This window comes from Anarhichas minor, unplaced genomic scaffold (assembly GCF_050575085.1).
Source record: "Anarhichas minor isolate MPS153535 unplaced genomic scaffold, ASM5057508v1 ptg000105l, whole genome shotgun sequence".
NCBI classification, from domain to species: Eukaryota; Metazoa; Chordata; class Actinopteri; order Perciformes; family Anarhichadidae; genus Anarhichas; species Anarhichas minor.
In genome coordinates, this window is record NW_027466551.1 from 184,271 (window position 1) to 203,006 (window position 18,736).

Consider the following 18,736-nt stretch of genomic DNA (forward strand, 5'->3'; position numbering starts at 1 on the left):
AGGGGACCCTGTTTACCCGCTAACGAGGTCTAAGGGGAGGTGTGTGTGTGTGTGTGTGTATGAAGTATAGATTTGTTGCCTCAGAGGTCCAGAGGATACATGGAGCTGACAAACACCGTGGAAGGATTCGTCCCTTCTGTCCAGACTAGAAATCTGGAATTTGAACACTTGTTGTCCGAGTGTGTGTGTGTGTGTGTGAGTGTGTGTGGGTGGAGGGGGGGTGGGTGGGTGGGTTTTCAGTCCAGCTGTCTCAGATCCAGAAACACTGGATGGAGTCAGAGTCAGAGCTGCACAATCAAAACCCTCAAGACGGTTTCTCAGTCTTTGTTACTTGTCTCTCACAAAATACAGTTTCTTCTTCTTCTTTCTGTGTGTGTGTGTGTGTGTGTGTGTGTGTGTGTGTGTGTGTGTGTGTGTGTGTGCGTGTGTGTGGGTGGAGGGGGGGTGGGTGGGTGTGTGGGTTGTGAGAATGTCCTCCAGAACACGTTCCGTCCTCCAAAGCCTGTTGTTGATGTTTGGATGTCTGCTGATTGACATTTACTCGTAGCGGACGAGTCACATGACTCTCTGGGTCTTGACATTTATGTGTGTGTGTGTGTGTGTGTGTGAGAGTGAGTGAGTGAGTGTGTGTGTGTGTGAGAGAGAGTGAGTGAGTGAGTGTGTGTGTGAGAGTTCATGTTTATGAAAGTAGAACCAGGACGGACACAGTCACAGAGAGGAGAAGAGGAGCTGATCGCCGGCTGCTGCTCTTCGGTCCTGTAGAGTGAACTGACCCCTGAGCCAGCAGAGCCTGGGGGGGGGGGGGGGGGGGGAAGCAGTTATGGAGTTTTAGGGCAACTGAATTCTGAAATGTGAAGAATTAAGTCCACACATTATGAGAGAGTATAAATATGAATATATGAGTCCCACTTGATGCTCATTGGTTGATTGGATCCCATGTTTTCACATCTCATAACATCATTATTCACCTTTTCTTTATCAGGTGAGTTGGAGTCAACATGGAGAGATTTATTTCTTAACACAAAGTCTAGTTTTTCCAACAAAAAGCATATTTATTTCTTGTAAAGTTCTGACTTTACTTTATTCTCTTTGGATTTGATCTCTTTTGATTGTGTCTCTAAAACTCATAACATCAATGTCATAACATCAAACTGATTCAATATAAGACGTCACCAGCAAACATTTGATGTTGAGCAAAACTAACATTAAATATGAGATGAATTCATTTAAAGTCCGTCTCATGAATGTTGATTATTAACGAGGTATCGTCCTGATTCTGCTCTCATTTCATTATCTTCTGTTCTGTCTCATTGAGTAGAACCCTGGTCAGCAAGTGGATCCAGATCTCACAGGTTCTGTATGGAGTCCAGTATCTGAAGCCAGATTAGAATCTGGACGTTCTACTTGATGATCCTTCAGATGGAGTAAAGACGTCCACATTGTGAACTTCAGAGCAAGTGAGAACAGTTTGTTGAGAAATAATTGATATTTGTGGAGCTGAAAGCTGCATTTCATCATCATAGTGTTCAAGACTTGAACCTGATCTAAAGACCTGAACCTGATCTCAAGAGCTGAACCTGATCTCAAGACCTGAACCTGATATCAAGACCTGAACCTGATATCAAGACCTGAACCTGATCTCAAGACCTGAACCACCTGATCTCAAGACCTGAACCTGATCTCAAGACCTGAACCTGATATCAAGACCTGAACCTGATATCAAGACCTGAACCTGATCTCAAGACCTGAACCTGATATCAAGACCTGAACCTGATCTCAAGACCTGAACCTGATATCAAGACCTGAACCTGATATCAAGACCTGAACCTGATCTCAAGATCTGAACCTGATCTCAAGACCTGAACCTGATCTCAAGACCTGAACCTGATCTCAATACCTGAACCTGATATCAAGACATGAACCTGATCTCCTCTCATACATCGTCATCCATCAAGTGTTTGCTGGGAAACTAAAATACCAACAAAGAAGAGAGGACATGGGAGGATCCACACATGTGATGTTATGAATGTAATTATCTGAAAGCTGTTATTTCCATCATCAGTTTCTAGATTCTAAACACAGTGAGGTGTGAAATCAAAGCTCCTCACCTCCTCACACTCAAAGTCTTCAGACGGGACACACTCTGGACCTCCATCCTGAGAAACAACAAGTCAGCATTATTATTATCAGCACATTCACAGTCATCAGGTCTGATTCATTTAGCTTTTAGGTGTATATACAGTATATATATATATATATATATATATATATATATATATATATATACTGTATATACATATCATATATACAATGTAAATAGAGAAGAACAGTGGGCCTAGGATGGACCCTTGAGGAACACCACCATGAAGCGGACTCAGAGGAACATTAGAAGATTCTGTTTGAGGGGTGAGACAGACAGAAAAGAGACCGACAGGACCGGGGTTGGAACCCGGGACCTTCTGGCATCACTCTAATGCTGCGTTCACAACAAACCCGGAGCAAATTTTCACGTTGCGTTACTCGCGGGATCATTTGTGGTTAATCGCACTAGACGTGCTGGTGAGGGGGCGTGGCTTATCTCCATGGAAACAATTATCAACTAAAAGCCATTTATTTCCACCATCAACATGAAAGAAATAACCTGTATTTCTGCTTAGTACTCGTTGTGGAAGTCTAGATATCCTGAGAAACTAAACCTTGTCTGGTTCATCACATCATCTGTGTCTGTTTACTACAAATACATTTGTTGTGATTTAACTGCAATAAACGGACAACAAAAGATTTGTTTTCTGAATGGAACTCTGATCGATCGATGCTATGCTAAGCTAACACTCAACATAACGTCATCTATGCGTAAATGGAGCGTAAACGCGTCTTTGCATTGACTTTATATAATCTCTTGTTTGGTGTGAACCCGAACGCTTGGAAGCTTTGACTGTTTTTCTGTTTGTTTTGTATTATGTACATTACCCCAAATATCTCACAGAGCCATAAAATAAGGAATAATATTCATCACGCATCTGCACGAATTATTCAGTGTGTGAGTGTTTTTTATTTGACATATTACCAGAGACTACAGTCTATGTATCAGTCTCACAGCTCTGTGTTACATGTTGACTCATCAGGACATAAACTACATCTCCCATGATGCACTCAGTAAGAAACAACGCTGACGAGCAGCTGAATGAAGATGAAACTACAGAGCAGGTTTTCACTCAGACTGGAGGATTTCAAAGCTGCAGCTCTGATTCAACAGCAGCTAAGGCTCATGGGTATTGTAGTGTCTAAGACTGTGCATCAAACATCACAAGCTGAAGTTACAAAGTGTCAACATGTGTTAGAAACATGAAGACTTTCATTAATAACCGTAGCTTCACTTCTTCTGATCGTCTCAAACACTCACTGGCTTTACCGTCGCTGACATGCAGAGTCAGTCATGTTTAAACACACACACACACACACGCACACACACACACACACACACACACACACACACAGGATCATTTATCTCTCCCATCAGCCTCTCTGGCAGCGCTTCATTAGCATATCTCCTCCCGGTACCTGGGTGGGAGAGCTGACATAATGGAGAGCAGAGCGAGGATCATGATCGTCTCCTCTGAAATAAAAGCACGTGTGGCTCCGTGTGCACGTTCACCTGGTTGTCATGGTGATCATTAAGCCATGTGAATCATATTCATAAAGACGGTTACGGCCTCCTGACACCCAACGCCTCTGCAGGTCTGTTTCCTGGAAACTGACGGCTCAGCAAAGCTTCCAGAGAAATGATATTATATCCATGTGCTCTGGGAAAAATGATACAGTTGAACAAAGAGATAGTAGAGCAGCATGAAGGAGGTGATGCTGAGCATCCTGAGGGGCGTAGAGCTGTCACTACATCCTATCTCTGCTGCTGTGGGACCAGCCAGGATTGTTTCACTGGACACCAACATTCCTGCTTCTTAGGAATGTGCTCTTAGAGTGCTGACAGACAGCAGTTTGTTACATTATATTATATATGTAAACACAAACACCAGTAAAGTAGAGAAACAGGAAACATACGTCGGTGTGTGTTTAGAATGTGATCAGAGTTTTAACTGCTCAGCTGATTATACATATTGATCTCTAGAACAGCTCTGTGGGTTATTATTTCACATATAGACCTCACAGGCAACAGGTCCTGGATCTGGTCTCTCAACGATGAAACCAAACCTGATGACTCCTGTAGTTTAAGATCTCAACTCCTGCTCAAACAAACTGTGAATGTTGAGCAGCTCTCGTTGATTATTCTCCATATTTCAAGATGAGAAGTTGTTATAACTGGAGTTATATTTACTTGTGAGTTCTCTCTGCATCCAGACACATTATATATGTGTTATTTTTGTATTCTATAATTCATGCTGTGGATCTGTTACATAAGAAGAGTTGATGTTGGCCTTCCACCTCCCCGTTCATAATGGAAAGCTTTCTCTGCCTGGATGCAGAATGAGGCTAATGTGTGTGAATGGCACAAAAACACCAATGAGTCTGGATGTCACCTGCATTATGTCTTCATATCACATATATTATGTCTTTATATCACATATATTATGTCTTTTTATCACATATATTATGTCTTTATATTGCATGTTATGTCTTTATATCACATATATTATGTCTTTTTATCACATATGTCTTTTTATGACATATTATGTCTTTATATCACATATTATGTCTTTATATCACACATATATTATGTCTTTTTATCACATATATTATGTCTTTATATCACATATATTATGTCTTTATATCACATATATTATGTCTTTATATCACATATATTATGTCTTTTTATCACATATAGTATGTCTTTATATCACATAGATTATGTCTTTATATCACATATTATGTCTTTATATCACACATATATTATGTCTTTTTATCACATATATTATGTCTTTATATCACATATATTATGTCTTTATATCACATATATTATGTCTTTTTATCACATATAGTATGTCTTTATATTACATATATTATGTCTTTATATCACATGTTATGTCTTTATTTCACATAGATTATGTCTTCATATCACATATATTATGTCTTTATATCACATAGATTATGTCTTTATATCACATATTATGTCTTTATATCACACATATATTATGTCTTTTTATCAGATATATTATGTCTTTATATCACATATATTATGTCTTTATATCACATATATTATGTCTTTTTATCACATATATTATGTCTTTATATTACATATATTATGTCTTTATATCACATGTTATGTCTTTATTTCACATATAGTATGTCTTCATATCACATATGTCTTTATATCACACATATATTATGTCTTTTTATCAGATATATTATGTCTTTATATCACATATATTATGTCTTTATATTACATATATTATGTCTTTTTATCACATATTATGTCTTTTTATCACATATATTATGTCTTTATATCACATATATTATGTCTTTTTATCACATATAGTATGTCTTTATATCACATAGATTATGTCTTTATATCACATATATTATGTCTTTATATTACATATATTATGTCTTTATATCACATGTTATGTCTTTATTTCACATATATTATGTCTTTATATCACATATATTATGTCTTTATATCACATATATTATGTCTTTATATCACATGTTATGTCTTTATTTCACATATATTATGTCTTTATATCACATAGATTATGTCTTTATATTACATATAGTATGTCTTTATATCAAATGTTATGTCTTTATATCACATGTTATGTCTTCATATCACATAGATTATGTCTTTATATTACATAGATTGTCTTTATATCGCATATATTATGTCTTTATATTACATATATTATGTCGTTATATCACACATATTATGTCTTTATATCAAATGTTATGTCTTTATATCACATATATTATGTCTTTATATCACATATATTATGTCATTATATCACATATACTGTCTTTATATCACGTTATGTCTTTATATCACATGTGTCTTTATATCACACATATATTATGTCTTTATATTACATATATTATGTCTTTTTATCACATATTATGTCTTTTTATCACATATATTATGTCTTTATATCACATATATTATGTCTTTTTATCACATATAGTATGTCTTTATATCACATAGATTATGTCTTTATATCACATATATTATGTCTTTATATTACATATATTATGTCTTTATATCACATGTTATGTCTTTATTTCACATATATTATGTCTTTATATCACATATATTATGTCTTTATATCACATGTTATGTCTTTATTTCACATATATTATGTCTTTATATCACATATATTATGTCTTTATATCACATGTTATGTCTTTATTTCACATATATTATGTCTTTATTTCACATATATTATGTCTTTATATCACATATATTATGTCTTTATATCACATGTTATGTCTTTATTTCACATATATTATGTCTTTATTTCACATATATTATGTCTTTATATCACATATATTATGTCTTTATATCACATATATTATGTCTTTTTATCACATATAGTATGTCTTTATATCACATAGATTATGTCTTTATATCACATAGATTATGTCTTTATATCACATATATTATGTCTTTATATCACATGTTATGTCTTTATTTCACATATATTATGTCTTTATATCACATATATTATGTCTTTATATCACATAGATTATGTCTTTATATCACATATATTATGTCTTTATATCACATAGATTATGTCTTTATTTCACATATATTATGTCTTTATATCACATATATTATGTCTTTATATCACATATATTATGTCTTTATATCACATATATTATGTCTTTATATCACATAGATTATGTCTTTATTTCACATATATTATGTCTTTATATCACATAGATTATGTCTTTATATCACATATATTATGTCTTTATATCACATATATTATGTCTTTATATCAAATATATTATGTCTTTTTATCACATATATTATGTCTTTATATTACATATATTATGTCTTTATATCACATGTTATGTCTTTATTTCACATATAGTATGTCTTCATATCACATATATTATGTCTTTATATCACATATATTATGTCTTTATATCACATATGTCTTTATATCACATATATATTATGTCTTTATATTACATATATTATGTCTTTTTATCACATATTATGTCTTTTTATCACATATATTATGTCTTTATATCACATATATTATGTCTTTTTATCACATATAGTATGTCTTTATATCACATAGATTATGTCTTTATATCACATATATTATGTCTTTATATTACATATATTATGTCTTTATATCACATGTTATGTCTTTATTTCACATATATTATGTCTTTATATCACATATATTATGTCTTTATATCACATGTTATGTCTTTATTTCACATATATTATGTCTTTATATCACATAGATTATGTCTTTATATCACATGTTATGTCTTCATATCACATAGATTATGTCTTTATATTACATAGATTGTCTTTATATCGCATATATTATGTCTTTATATTACATATATTATGTCGTTATATCACACATATTATGTCTTTATATCACATGTTATGTCTTTATATCACATATATTATGTCTTTATATCACATATATTATGTCATTATATCACATATACTGTCTTTATATCACGTTATGTCTTTATATCACATATATTATGTCTTTATATTACATATATTATGTCTTTATATCACATGTTATGTCTTTATTTCACATATATTATGTCTTTATATCACATATATTATGTCTTTATATCACATGTTATGTCTTTATTTCACATATATTATGTCTTTATATCACATATATTATGTCTTTATATCACATGTTATGTCTTTATTTCACATATATTATGTCTTTATTTCACATATATTATGTCTTTATATCACATATATTATGTCTTTATATCACATGTTATGTCTTTATTTCACATATATTATGTCTTTATTTCACATATATTATGTCTTTATATCACATATATTATGTCTTTATATCACATATATTATGTCTTTTTATCACATATAGTATGTCTTTATATCACATAGATTATGTCTTTATATCACATAGATTATGTCTTTATATCACATATATTATGTCTTTATATCACATGTTATGTCTTTATTTCACATATATTATGTCTTTATATCACATATATTATGTCTTTATATCACATAGATTATGTCTTTATATCACATATATTATGTCTTTATATCACATAGATTATGTCTTTATATCACATATATTATGTCTTTATATCACATATATTATGTCTTTATATCACATATATTATGTCTTTATATCACATATATTATGTCTTTATATCACATAGATTATGTCTTTATATCACATATATTATGTCTTTATATCACATAGATTATGTCTTTATTTCACATATATTATGTCTTTATATCACATATATTATGTCTTTATATCACATAGATTATGTCTTTATTTCACATATATTATGTCTTTATATCACATAGATTATGTCTTTATATCACATATATTATGTCTTTATATCACATATATTATGTCTTTATATCACATATATTATGTCTTTATATCACATGTTATGTCTTTATTTCACATATATTATGTCTTTATATCACATATATTATGTCTTTATATCACATATATTATGTCTTTATATCACATGTTATGTCTTTATTTCACATAGATTATGTCTTTATATCACATAGATTATGTCTTTATATCACATATATTATGTCTTTATATCACATATATTATGTCTTTATATCACATATATTATGTCTTTATATCACATAGATTATGTCTTTATATCACATATATTATGTCTTTATATCACATAGATTATGTCTTTATTTCACATATATTATGTCTTTATATCACATATATTATGTCTTTATATCACATAGATTATGTCTTTATTTCACATATATTATGTCTTTATATCACATATATTATGTCTTTATATCACATATATTATGTCTTTATATCACATAGATTATGTCTTTATATCACATATATTATGTCTTTATATCACATATATTATGTCTTTATATCACATAGATTATGTCTTTATTTCACATATATTATGTCTTTATATCACATATATTATGTCTTTATATCACATAGATTATGTCTTTATTTCACATATATTATGTCTTTATATCACATATATTATGTCTTTATATCACATAGATTATGTCTTTATTTCACATATATTATGTCTTTATATCACATATATTATGTCTTTATATCACATATATTATGTCTTTATATCACATATATTATGTCTTTATATCACATGTTATGTCTTTATATTACATATATTATGTCTTTATATCACATGTTATGTCTTTATATCACATGTTATGTCTTTATTTCACATATATTATGTCTTTATATCACATATATTATGTCTTTATATCACATAGATTATGTCTTTATATCACATATATTATGTCTTTATATCACATGTTATGTCTTTATTTCACATATATTATGTCTTTATATCACATATATTATGTCTTTATATCACATAGATTATGTCTTTATATCACATATATTATGTCTTTATATCACATGTTATGTCTTTATTTCACATATATTATGTCTTTATATCACATAGATTATGTCTATATTTCACATATATTATGTCTTTATATCACATATATTATGTCTTTATATCACATATATTATGTCTTTATATCACATAGATTATGTCTTTATATCACATAGATTATGTCTTTATATCACATATATTATGTCTTTATTTCACATATATTATGTCTTTATATCACATATATTATGTCTTTATATCACATATATTATGTCTTTATATCACATGTTATGTCTTTATATTACATATATTATGTCTTTATATCACATCTTATGTCTTTATATCACATGTTATGTCTTTATTTCACATATATTATGTCTTTATATCACATATATTATGTCTTTATATCACATAGATTATGTCTTTATATCACATATATTATGTCTTTATATCACATGTTATGTCTTTAATTCACATATATTATGTCTTTATATCACATATATTATGTCTTTATATCACATAGATTATGTCTTTATATCACATATATTATGTCTTTATATCACATGTTATGTCTTTATATCACATGTTATGTCTTTATTTCACATATATTATGTCTTTATATCACATAGATTATGTCTTTATATCACATATATTATGTCTTTATATCACATATATTATGTCTTTATATCACATATATTATGTCTTTATATCACATATATTATGTCTTTATATCACATAGATTATGTCTTTATATCACATAGATTATGTCTTTATATCACATAGATTATGTCTTTATTTCACATATATTATGTCTTTATATCACATATATTATGTCTTTATATCACATAGATTATGTCTTTATTTCACATATATTATGTCTTTATATCACATATATTATGTCTTTATATCACATATATTATGTCTTTATATCACATATATTATGTCTTTATATCACATAGATTATGTCTTTATATCACATATATTATGTCTTTATATCACATGTTATGTCTTTATATCACATGTTATGTCTTTATTTCACATATATTATGTCTTTATATCACATATATTATGTCTTTATATCACATAGATTATGTCTTTATTTCACATATATTATGTCTTTATATCACATATATTATGTCTTTATATCACATATATTATGTCTTTATATTACATATATTATGTCTTTATATCACATGTTATGTCTTTATATCACATATATTATGTCTTTATATCACATAGATTATGTCTTTATATTACATATATTATGTCTTTATATTACATATATTATGTCTTTATATCACATATATTATGTCTTTATATCACATATATTATGTCTTTCTATCACATGTTATGTCTTTATATCACATATATTATGTCTTTATATTACATATATTATGTCTTTATATCACATATATTATGTCTTTCTATCACATGTTATGTCTTTATATCAGATAGATTATGTCTTTATATCACATATATTATGTCTTTATATCACATATATTATGTCTTTATATTACATATATTATGTCTTTATATCACATGTTATGTCTTTATATCACATATATTATGTCTTTCTATCACATGTTATGTCTTTATATCAGATAGATTATGTCTTTATATCACATATATTATGCCTTTATATTACATATATTATGTCTTTATATCACATATATTATGTCTTTATATCACATGTTATGTCTTTATATCACATATATGATGTCTTTATATCACATGTTATGTCTTTATATTACCTATATTATGTCTTTATATCACATATATTATGTCTTTTTATCACATATATTATGTCTTTATATCACATGTTATGTCTCTATATCACATATATTATGTCTTTTTATCACATATATTATGTCTTTATATCACATGTTATGTGTCTATATCAAATATATTATGTCTTTATATCACATATATTATCTCTTTATATTACATATAGTATATCTTTATATCACATATAGTATATCTTTATATCACATATATTATGTCTTTATATCACATATATTATGTCTTCATATCACATAGATTATGTCTTTATATCACACGTTATGTCTTATATCACATATGTTCTATCTTTATATCACATATATTATGTCTTTATATTACATATATTTTGTCTTTATATCACATGCTATGTCTTTATATCACCTATATTATGTCTTTATATCACATATATTATGTCTTTATATTACATATGTTTTGTCAGCATATCCTCACCATATCCTCAGCATATCCAGCGATTCGCTGGATGAGGATCCGTGAGTTCATGATTCAGTTATTCACTCGAGCACAAAGTTGTTCGTAGATGAAGCATCTTAGTTTTGCTCTCAAACGTTAAAATGTACAAAGCGTTGTTCCAGAGGAGCCTCTGGGTCCACCAGAGTGGGATAATTACTAGTTGTTTTCAGTTCACATGATACATCTCACAACGTTAATAAATAATAAATATAAATGTCGTTCAGCCTTCAATGAAACATGTTTTCATCTAACAGAAAAGAGAAGAACTGACCTGCATGTTAGCACAGGTAGAGAACAAACAGGCGCTGTCCAGGGGTTTGATGGCGTCGCCGTGTAGAGAGGGGGCGGGTTTAGAGATGATTGGTGGCCGGGTGGGGGGGAAGAAGGTAGACGACGGCTCGGTCACCAGAAGAGTTCCTCCCTCTGCCCCGTAACCAAACGACTGGATGGCGTTTTCTGCGGAACAAGAGAGAAACATGAGGAAGACAACTCATCTCACTTCCTGTCATTTACTGGAGGAGTAATCTCTATCTGAAGCACTTTATCACACGTTAAAAAGGGTTTTCTGTTCATCGTTTCATGTGTCTTCTACTCCCATTCAAACGTTTCATATTAAGTTTGCTGCTCACAGAATAGGTGAGCAAAGATCAATCTAAAATACGTCCAAATATGTGGAATGTCTGCTGGATGTCCTCAGGTCTGTTTTTATCTGTAACAGGGAGTCAAAAGGACTCACCGTCTAAAGCAACTTATATTTCATCCTTACTGACTGCCAGAGGCAGAGCTTCACACCGGATATCTACCAGTCTTTAAATCAACAGTCACGTGTGACCTCGGATTGGATTGGTTTCGGTGTTATCCCTGAGATCACTCTTTTTCATCTTCTTGCTTACTCAGGCTAACTACCATGGTAGCATTTGCTTAAGCTACATTTGTCTACGATTAAAGATTCTTGGAGCTCGTCGCTTGTAGCCAAACTGTCCCTCTTATGAGAAGCATCAATCGGTGAGATCGATTAACATCGTTTCTATAACATTAGAGTTACTGTTTGTTCGTTTTCTACAGTTGGCAGAGCGCTTTAGCTCGAGCTAATTGAGTGGCGTGCTAACGAGAGCGTGTCTGCTCGCCATTGGCTAGATTAAAGACGTACCGTGTCAGTGAGAGAGAGTTCCTGCTCAGGTTTGCTTGTTAGAATAAGTTGATATTGAGATTGTGTACATTGACTTTAGCAGAGTGTCCTCGCTCAGGTTAACTTGGTGAAACACCGATATTTACAGGGACTGTCCGAGTGAAGACAGCATCCTCGCTCCACTCTCACCGGAACTTATACCCGGCTGAGGTCTTCCAGGGTCACACGTGACTTTGTTGATATAAAGGCTCGACCTGCGTGTGAGGGTATCCAGTGTGAAGCTCTGCCTTCAGCGGTCATCCAGGATTCATAGAACCGTAGTTACATCCGTAACTTTAGCTTTAAAAGAATAATAATAATAATAATAAATCAATTTTATATAGCGCTTTTCAAGATACCCAAAGACACTTTACAAGGCAGAGACAAACAAACAAACAAACAAAAAACTAATAAACTAAAAAAGAATGACTGGAGAAGCTGTGCTGAATGGGTCATGTAAAGGAGGGTAGGGTGCAGGGGTTAGCAGGTGAAGGCGAGTTTGAAGAGGTGGGTTTTGAGGGCTTGTTTGAATGATGATAGGGAGGGAGCCTCACGGATGTGGATGGGGAGGGCGTTCCAGAGGGGAGGTGCAGCAGCTGAGAAGGCCCTGTCACCCCAGGTCCGGCGCTTGGTCCTGATGGTCTTCAGAGTGTTTGCACCGGCGGACCTGAGGCAACGGGTTGGGGCGTGGAGGGGGAGGAGGTCTGAAAGGTAGGGAGGGGCCAGGTTGTTTAGGGCTTTGTAGGTGGTGAGTAGTATTTTGAAGTCGATTCTGTATTTGACCAGGAGCCAGTGGAGGTCGTGAAGTGAAGTGATGTGTTCATAGCGGCGGGTGGAAGTGAGCAGTCGAGCGGCAGAGTTCTGAACATATTGGAGTTTATTGAGGACTTTGTTGGGAGAACCATAGAGGATGCTGTTGCAGTAGTCGAGTCTGGAGGTTATGAGGGCATGGATGAGAATTTCGGTGGTGGCAGAGGACAGGGAGGGTCGGAGGCGTGCAATGTTCCTGAGGTGAAAGAAGGCAGTCTTGGTGATGTGGTTGGCGTGGGGTAGAAAAGAGAGGGTGGGGTCGAGGATGATACCAAGGTTGCGGACCTGGGTGGAGGGGGTGACAATGGAGCCATCAATGTTTAGGGAGAAGGGCTGGGCTGAACAGGTGAGGGAGTTGGGGCCGATGATGAGTATTTCAGATTTGTTGCAGTTGAGTTTGAGAAAGTTCTGTTGCATCCATGATTTTATATCAGTGAGACAGGTGGTGAGAGCGGAGTGGGTGACGGAGGTGATGGTCTTGGTGGAGAAGTAGAGTTGGGTGTCGTCAGCGTAGCAGTGGAAGTTGAGACCATGACGCCGGATGATTTGTCCAAGGGGAAGGATGTAAATGATGAAGAGGAGGGGACCAAGCACGGAACCTTGGGGGACACCGTGGGTGACTGGGGAGGTGGAGGATTTACAGTTGTTTATTGCAATGAATTGATGTCGGTCTGAGAGATATGAGGTGAACCAGGAGAGGGCAGTGCCAGTTATGCCAAGGGAGTACTGGAGACGTGAGAGGAGGATGGAGTGGTTGATAGTGTCGAAGGCGGCGCTGAGGTCAAGGAGAATGAGGATGGTGAGGAAGCCAGAGTCAGCAGAGAGAAGTATATCATTTGTGATTTTCAGTAGGGCGGTTTCAGTGCTGTGTTTTGAACGGAAGCCGGATTGGAAGGGTTCGTAGAGATTATGGAGATTGAGGTGGGACTTGAGTTGTGATGCAACAGCTCTCTCAAGGACTTTGGACAGAATAAATATCCTGAACAATAAAACACTGCACATATTAATGTTGGGAAACAAAAAGTATATAATAAACATGTTAAAATGTGTTGAAGATCTACAGTATTGAGATATTTAGAGTTTGAGTATTTTATATTTGTTATTTCTGGCCAAAGAGAAGATCTGAATCTGTAGGTGAACTCAACTTTTCTCTCCAATGTGATCTGACTAGCGATGACTTCATGAGTCTATATCTGTCGCACACAGCGAGGACTCACTGAGGCAGGTGTTGTGAGTGAAGTCCCGGTGGAAGGCGTCACACCGGCCCTCCTGATTGGCCGTTCCCCTGCAGGTGCACCACAGGCTCATGGTGATGTTGGACGGACTGCTGTCGCTGTAGTTGGGCGTCACGTCAGAGCCTGAGATAGAAAGAGAGAGAGGGAGTTCATGAAGGGGAGGAATGGGAAGTAGGAGGCAGATTAGTCAGGAAGAAAGCGAAAGAGGATTTTGGAAAATTGGGATTTGAATCAGTGTATGATTTCCAGCGAGGAAGTGAGTCACCTGCAGTGTTTCTCCAACAAAAGGGGACTGTAAATCCTCTCAAAATAACAACCGTAAAGGAAAAAGAAGACTGAGGTTTGGTGGAATTATCAGAACACAAAAGTCCCCTTTGTTCCTAAAATATGATGAAATATGCTCATTAAACAGGAAACAGGGTTTACAGCCACGTCCTAATAAACAATAACACAATAAATAAAATGAGAAGTCACCGATGAGGCCGACGTAGGACATCAGGCAGCCGTGATAGTTATCGTGAGGACAGCTGGTGACGCTGTGAGACGTCATCTGGCAGTTCATGTGGAAGTCAGCAAGCCGAGACCTGAAGAAGAAGAAGAAGAAGAAGAAGAGGATGTAAAGGACGAAGAAGATGAAGAAAAAGAAGAAGAAGAAGAAGAGGATGTAAAGGAAGAAGAAGATGAAGAAAAAGAAGAAGAAGAAGAAGAAGAAGAAGAAGAAGAAGAAGAAGAAGAAGAAGAAGAAGAAGAGGAAGAGGATGTAAAGGAAGAAGATGAAGAAGAAAAAGAAGAAGCAGAAGAAGAGGAAGAAAAAGAAAAAGAAGATGAAGAAGAAGAAGAGGATTGTTACATTCCCCTTTTAGGTATCCAAGGGATGCGGGGAGTAACGGTGTTAATTTACCCGGGGGAAGAGAGAGAGAGAGCACTGCGAAGGGTTTTAACAAAGGATAGTTTATTGGAAATAAGCCCGCGGCAAAAGAAAACTACCCTCTGATAGTCAGAGGGCGACTCAAAGTGATAATCACACCAACACGATGGCGACAACAGCCCACACGGCTGTACCCGGAGGGATCTACGGCACCACTCTCTGCGGCTTGGTTGCGGCTTCGGCCCCGGAAGAAAGCTGTCCTTCCGGAGCTCCTCTCCTTTTAACCACGTCTCCGATCATTGATTGGGCGCAGCTGGCCTCTAGTAACGGGCGGCACCCAAGAGGACACTGCGTGTAATCAGAGAGAGCACAACAACAACACACGGCACGTAACAAGGATGTAAAGGAAGAAGAAGATGAAGAAAAAGAAGAAGAAGAAGAAAAAGAAGAAGAAGCAGAAGAAGAAGCAGAAGAAGAAGAAGAAAAATAAAAAGAAGATGAAGAAGAAGAAGAGGATGTAAAGGAAGAAGAAGATGAAGAAAAAGAAGATGAAAAAGAAGAAGAAGAAAAAGAAGAAGAAGAGGATGTAAAGGAAGAAGAAGATGAAGAAAAAGAAGAAGAAGAAGCAGAAGAAGAAGAAGCAGAAGAAGAAGAAGCAGAAGAAGAAGCAGAAGAAGAAGAAAAAGAAAAAGAGGATGAAGAAGAAGAAGAGGATGTGAAGGAAGAACAAGATGAAGAAAAAGAAGAAGAAGAAGCAGAAGAAGAAGAAGAAGCAGAAGAAGAAGCAGAAGAAGAAGAAGAAGCAGAAGAAGAAGAAGCAGAAGAAGAAGAAGAAGAAGAAGAAGACTGTTACAGAGACGACTAGGAGGAGGAAGGTGAAGGACGTCGTATGGTCCGATCAGCAGGGTGTTGAGAACATGTCATCATCTGTGTGTGTGTGTGTGTGTGTGTGTGTGTGTGTGTGTGTGTGTGTGTGTGTGTGTGTGTGTGTGTGTGTGTGTGAATGTGTGTGAATGCATGACACAAACACAACTCACACATGCGTCACTGAGAAAGTGTTTGTGTTCTCTCGTCTGTCAGCTGCAGGAAATGATGTAGTTTGACAGATCTGAGTGCTGTGCTTTTGACTTTCACACAGAGGTCACTGTGTGTGTGTGTGTGTGTGTGTGTGTGTCACTGTGTGTGTGTGAGTGCGTGTCACTGTGTGTGTGTGTGAGTGTGTGTGAGTGCGTGTGTGTGTGTGAGTGCGTCTCACTGTGTGTGTGTTGTCCTGCTCAAGTAACCCTGCCAACATTGTCAGCTCGAGACAAAAGACACAACCATAGTCCACGCTGACACACACACTTTCCTCCAGTCTCGTTCTCACTTTCTGTCTCTCTGTGTGAGAGACACGCACACAGACAGACACACACACTCACACACTCTCTCTCTCTCTCACACACACACACACACCTCCACCCGTCAGGATCTTGAATCCATCAACCATGAATCTATAAAAGATATGAACAAGACATCATCTCTTTATATCATTATGTATCTTTATATTATTATTATTATATAGAATGATATTATAAAGGTACATAATCCCATCTTCTCTTTGTGTTTATGTATCACAGAGTCAGACCCAGGTCCTACAGCAGGGGTCCCCAACTGGTGGACCGCGGTCCGGATCTGGACCCAGACGCAGTTGCATCCGGACCCAGGACCTAAAAACGATAGTTCGGAATCATACATATTAGGCAGCGAGATTGTACCTTAACCGGCGCATCCTATTCAGTTGTTACGGCACTTGTTCGGCGGTGCAGGACACACCGACCAATGCGTAAATCACATCACGTGATACAGCTCAGCCAATCAAATGTGAGTATTCTGACAAGTTTCCTGACTTGAGTGAGATGAGATGTACACACAACGTGACACACGGGGCTGAGACGAGGAAATAGAAACAAGAGCAGGAAAATTGCGCTAATCAGAGATTATCTCACATAACGTTCTCCAAAAAGAGGAACGTGTTCAGAGAGAATATAATTCATAAGCAAGAATGAACAGACTCTTATATGTTAATTCTTCCCACAGGTAGTTAAAACCAGCGTGTCTCATATGTTCAGAAACCGTAACTATTGATAAAAGCGGCAAATGAAGCACACTACGAGACAAAGCACAACTCTTTGAACAAACGTTCCCACTCACATCTAAATGAAGACACAGAAAATAAACCTAAGAGCCCAATATGATCAGAATCCTAACTCATGAGTTCACTGTTCAGTGATGTTCACAGAGAGAATAGAGCTGAAACAAGTGGTTTAATAACCACAGATAAAGTCCTGCTCACTGATTTATCTTTTTAGATGATGAGAAAAATATAATATTGTGGCTTTTTGATTGACATCACTTCACACCTGAATGAACTGAATTTAAAGCTGCAGAACAATTCAGTGAAATTAATTTTTCTAAAATGAATTACTTTATTTTAAGATGCACATTAAAAAGCTTTCTTTATGTCAGTTATTCTTTAATCCAGACGTTATTGTACTTGGAATGAGAATAACATTTATTTATGTATTTCTATGTATTATTTATAATCCATCCAGTTAAATGTGAAAACTGAGAAAAATAATTGTTAAAATATATGTGCGGAATCAGGCTAAAGGGACACAAAAGCGTATAATTATAGTTTAAAGGATGAAATCTATTAATCATTTTAAAAACAAGTGTGTATTACATAAGGATGAAGTGATTTAACAAATGTAAACTGATAATAATAATGTATGTGTAGAAACCTGAGTAAAGTGATGTCTGTGTGTGTAGTAAGAGCTGATGTAAGGGGAAGTACAACTGGGT

General features: G+C 34.4%; 1 protein-coding gene across 1 annotated transcript in view; it reads right to left on the reverse strand.

Annotated features, from left to right (window-relative positions):
* Positions 1-679: 679 nt before the first annotated feature.
* Positions 680-18,736, reverse strand: part of gfra2b (GDNF family receptor alpha 2b) — a 72,521-nt gene continuing 54,464 nt past the window's right edge. The window contains exons 6-10 of the mRNA XM_076082850.1: positions 15,502-15,611; positions 15,010-15,150; positions 12,086-12,270; positions 2,109-2,156; positions 680-790 (exon numbers count right to left, since the gene is read on the reverse strand). Coding sequence (XP_075938965.1) covers positions 680-790; positions 2,109-2,156; positions 12,086-12,270; positions 15,010-15,150; positions 15,502-15,611 — 595 coding nt within the window. The remainder of the gene's footprint in view (positions 791-2,108; positions 2,157-12,085; positions 12,271-15,009; positions 15,151-15,501; positions 15,612-18,736) is intronic.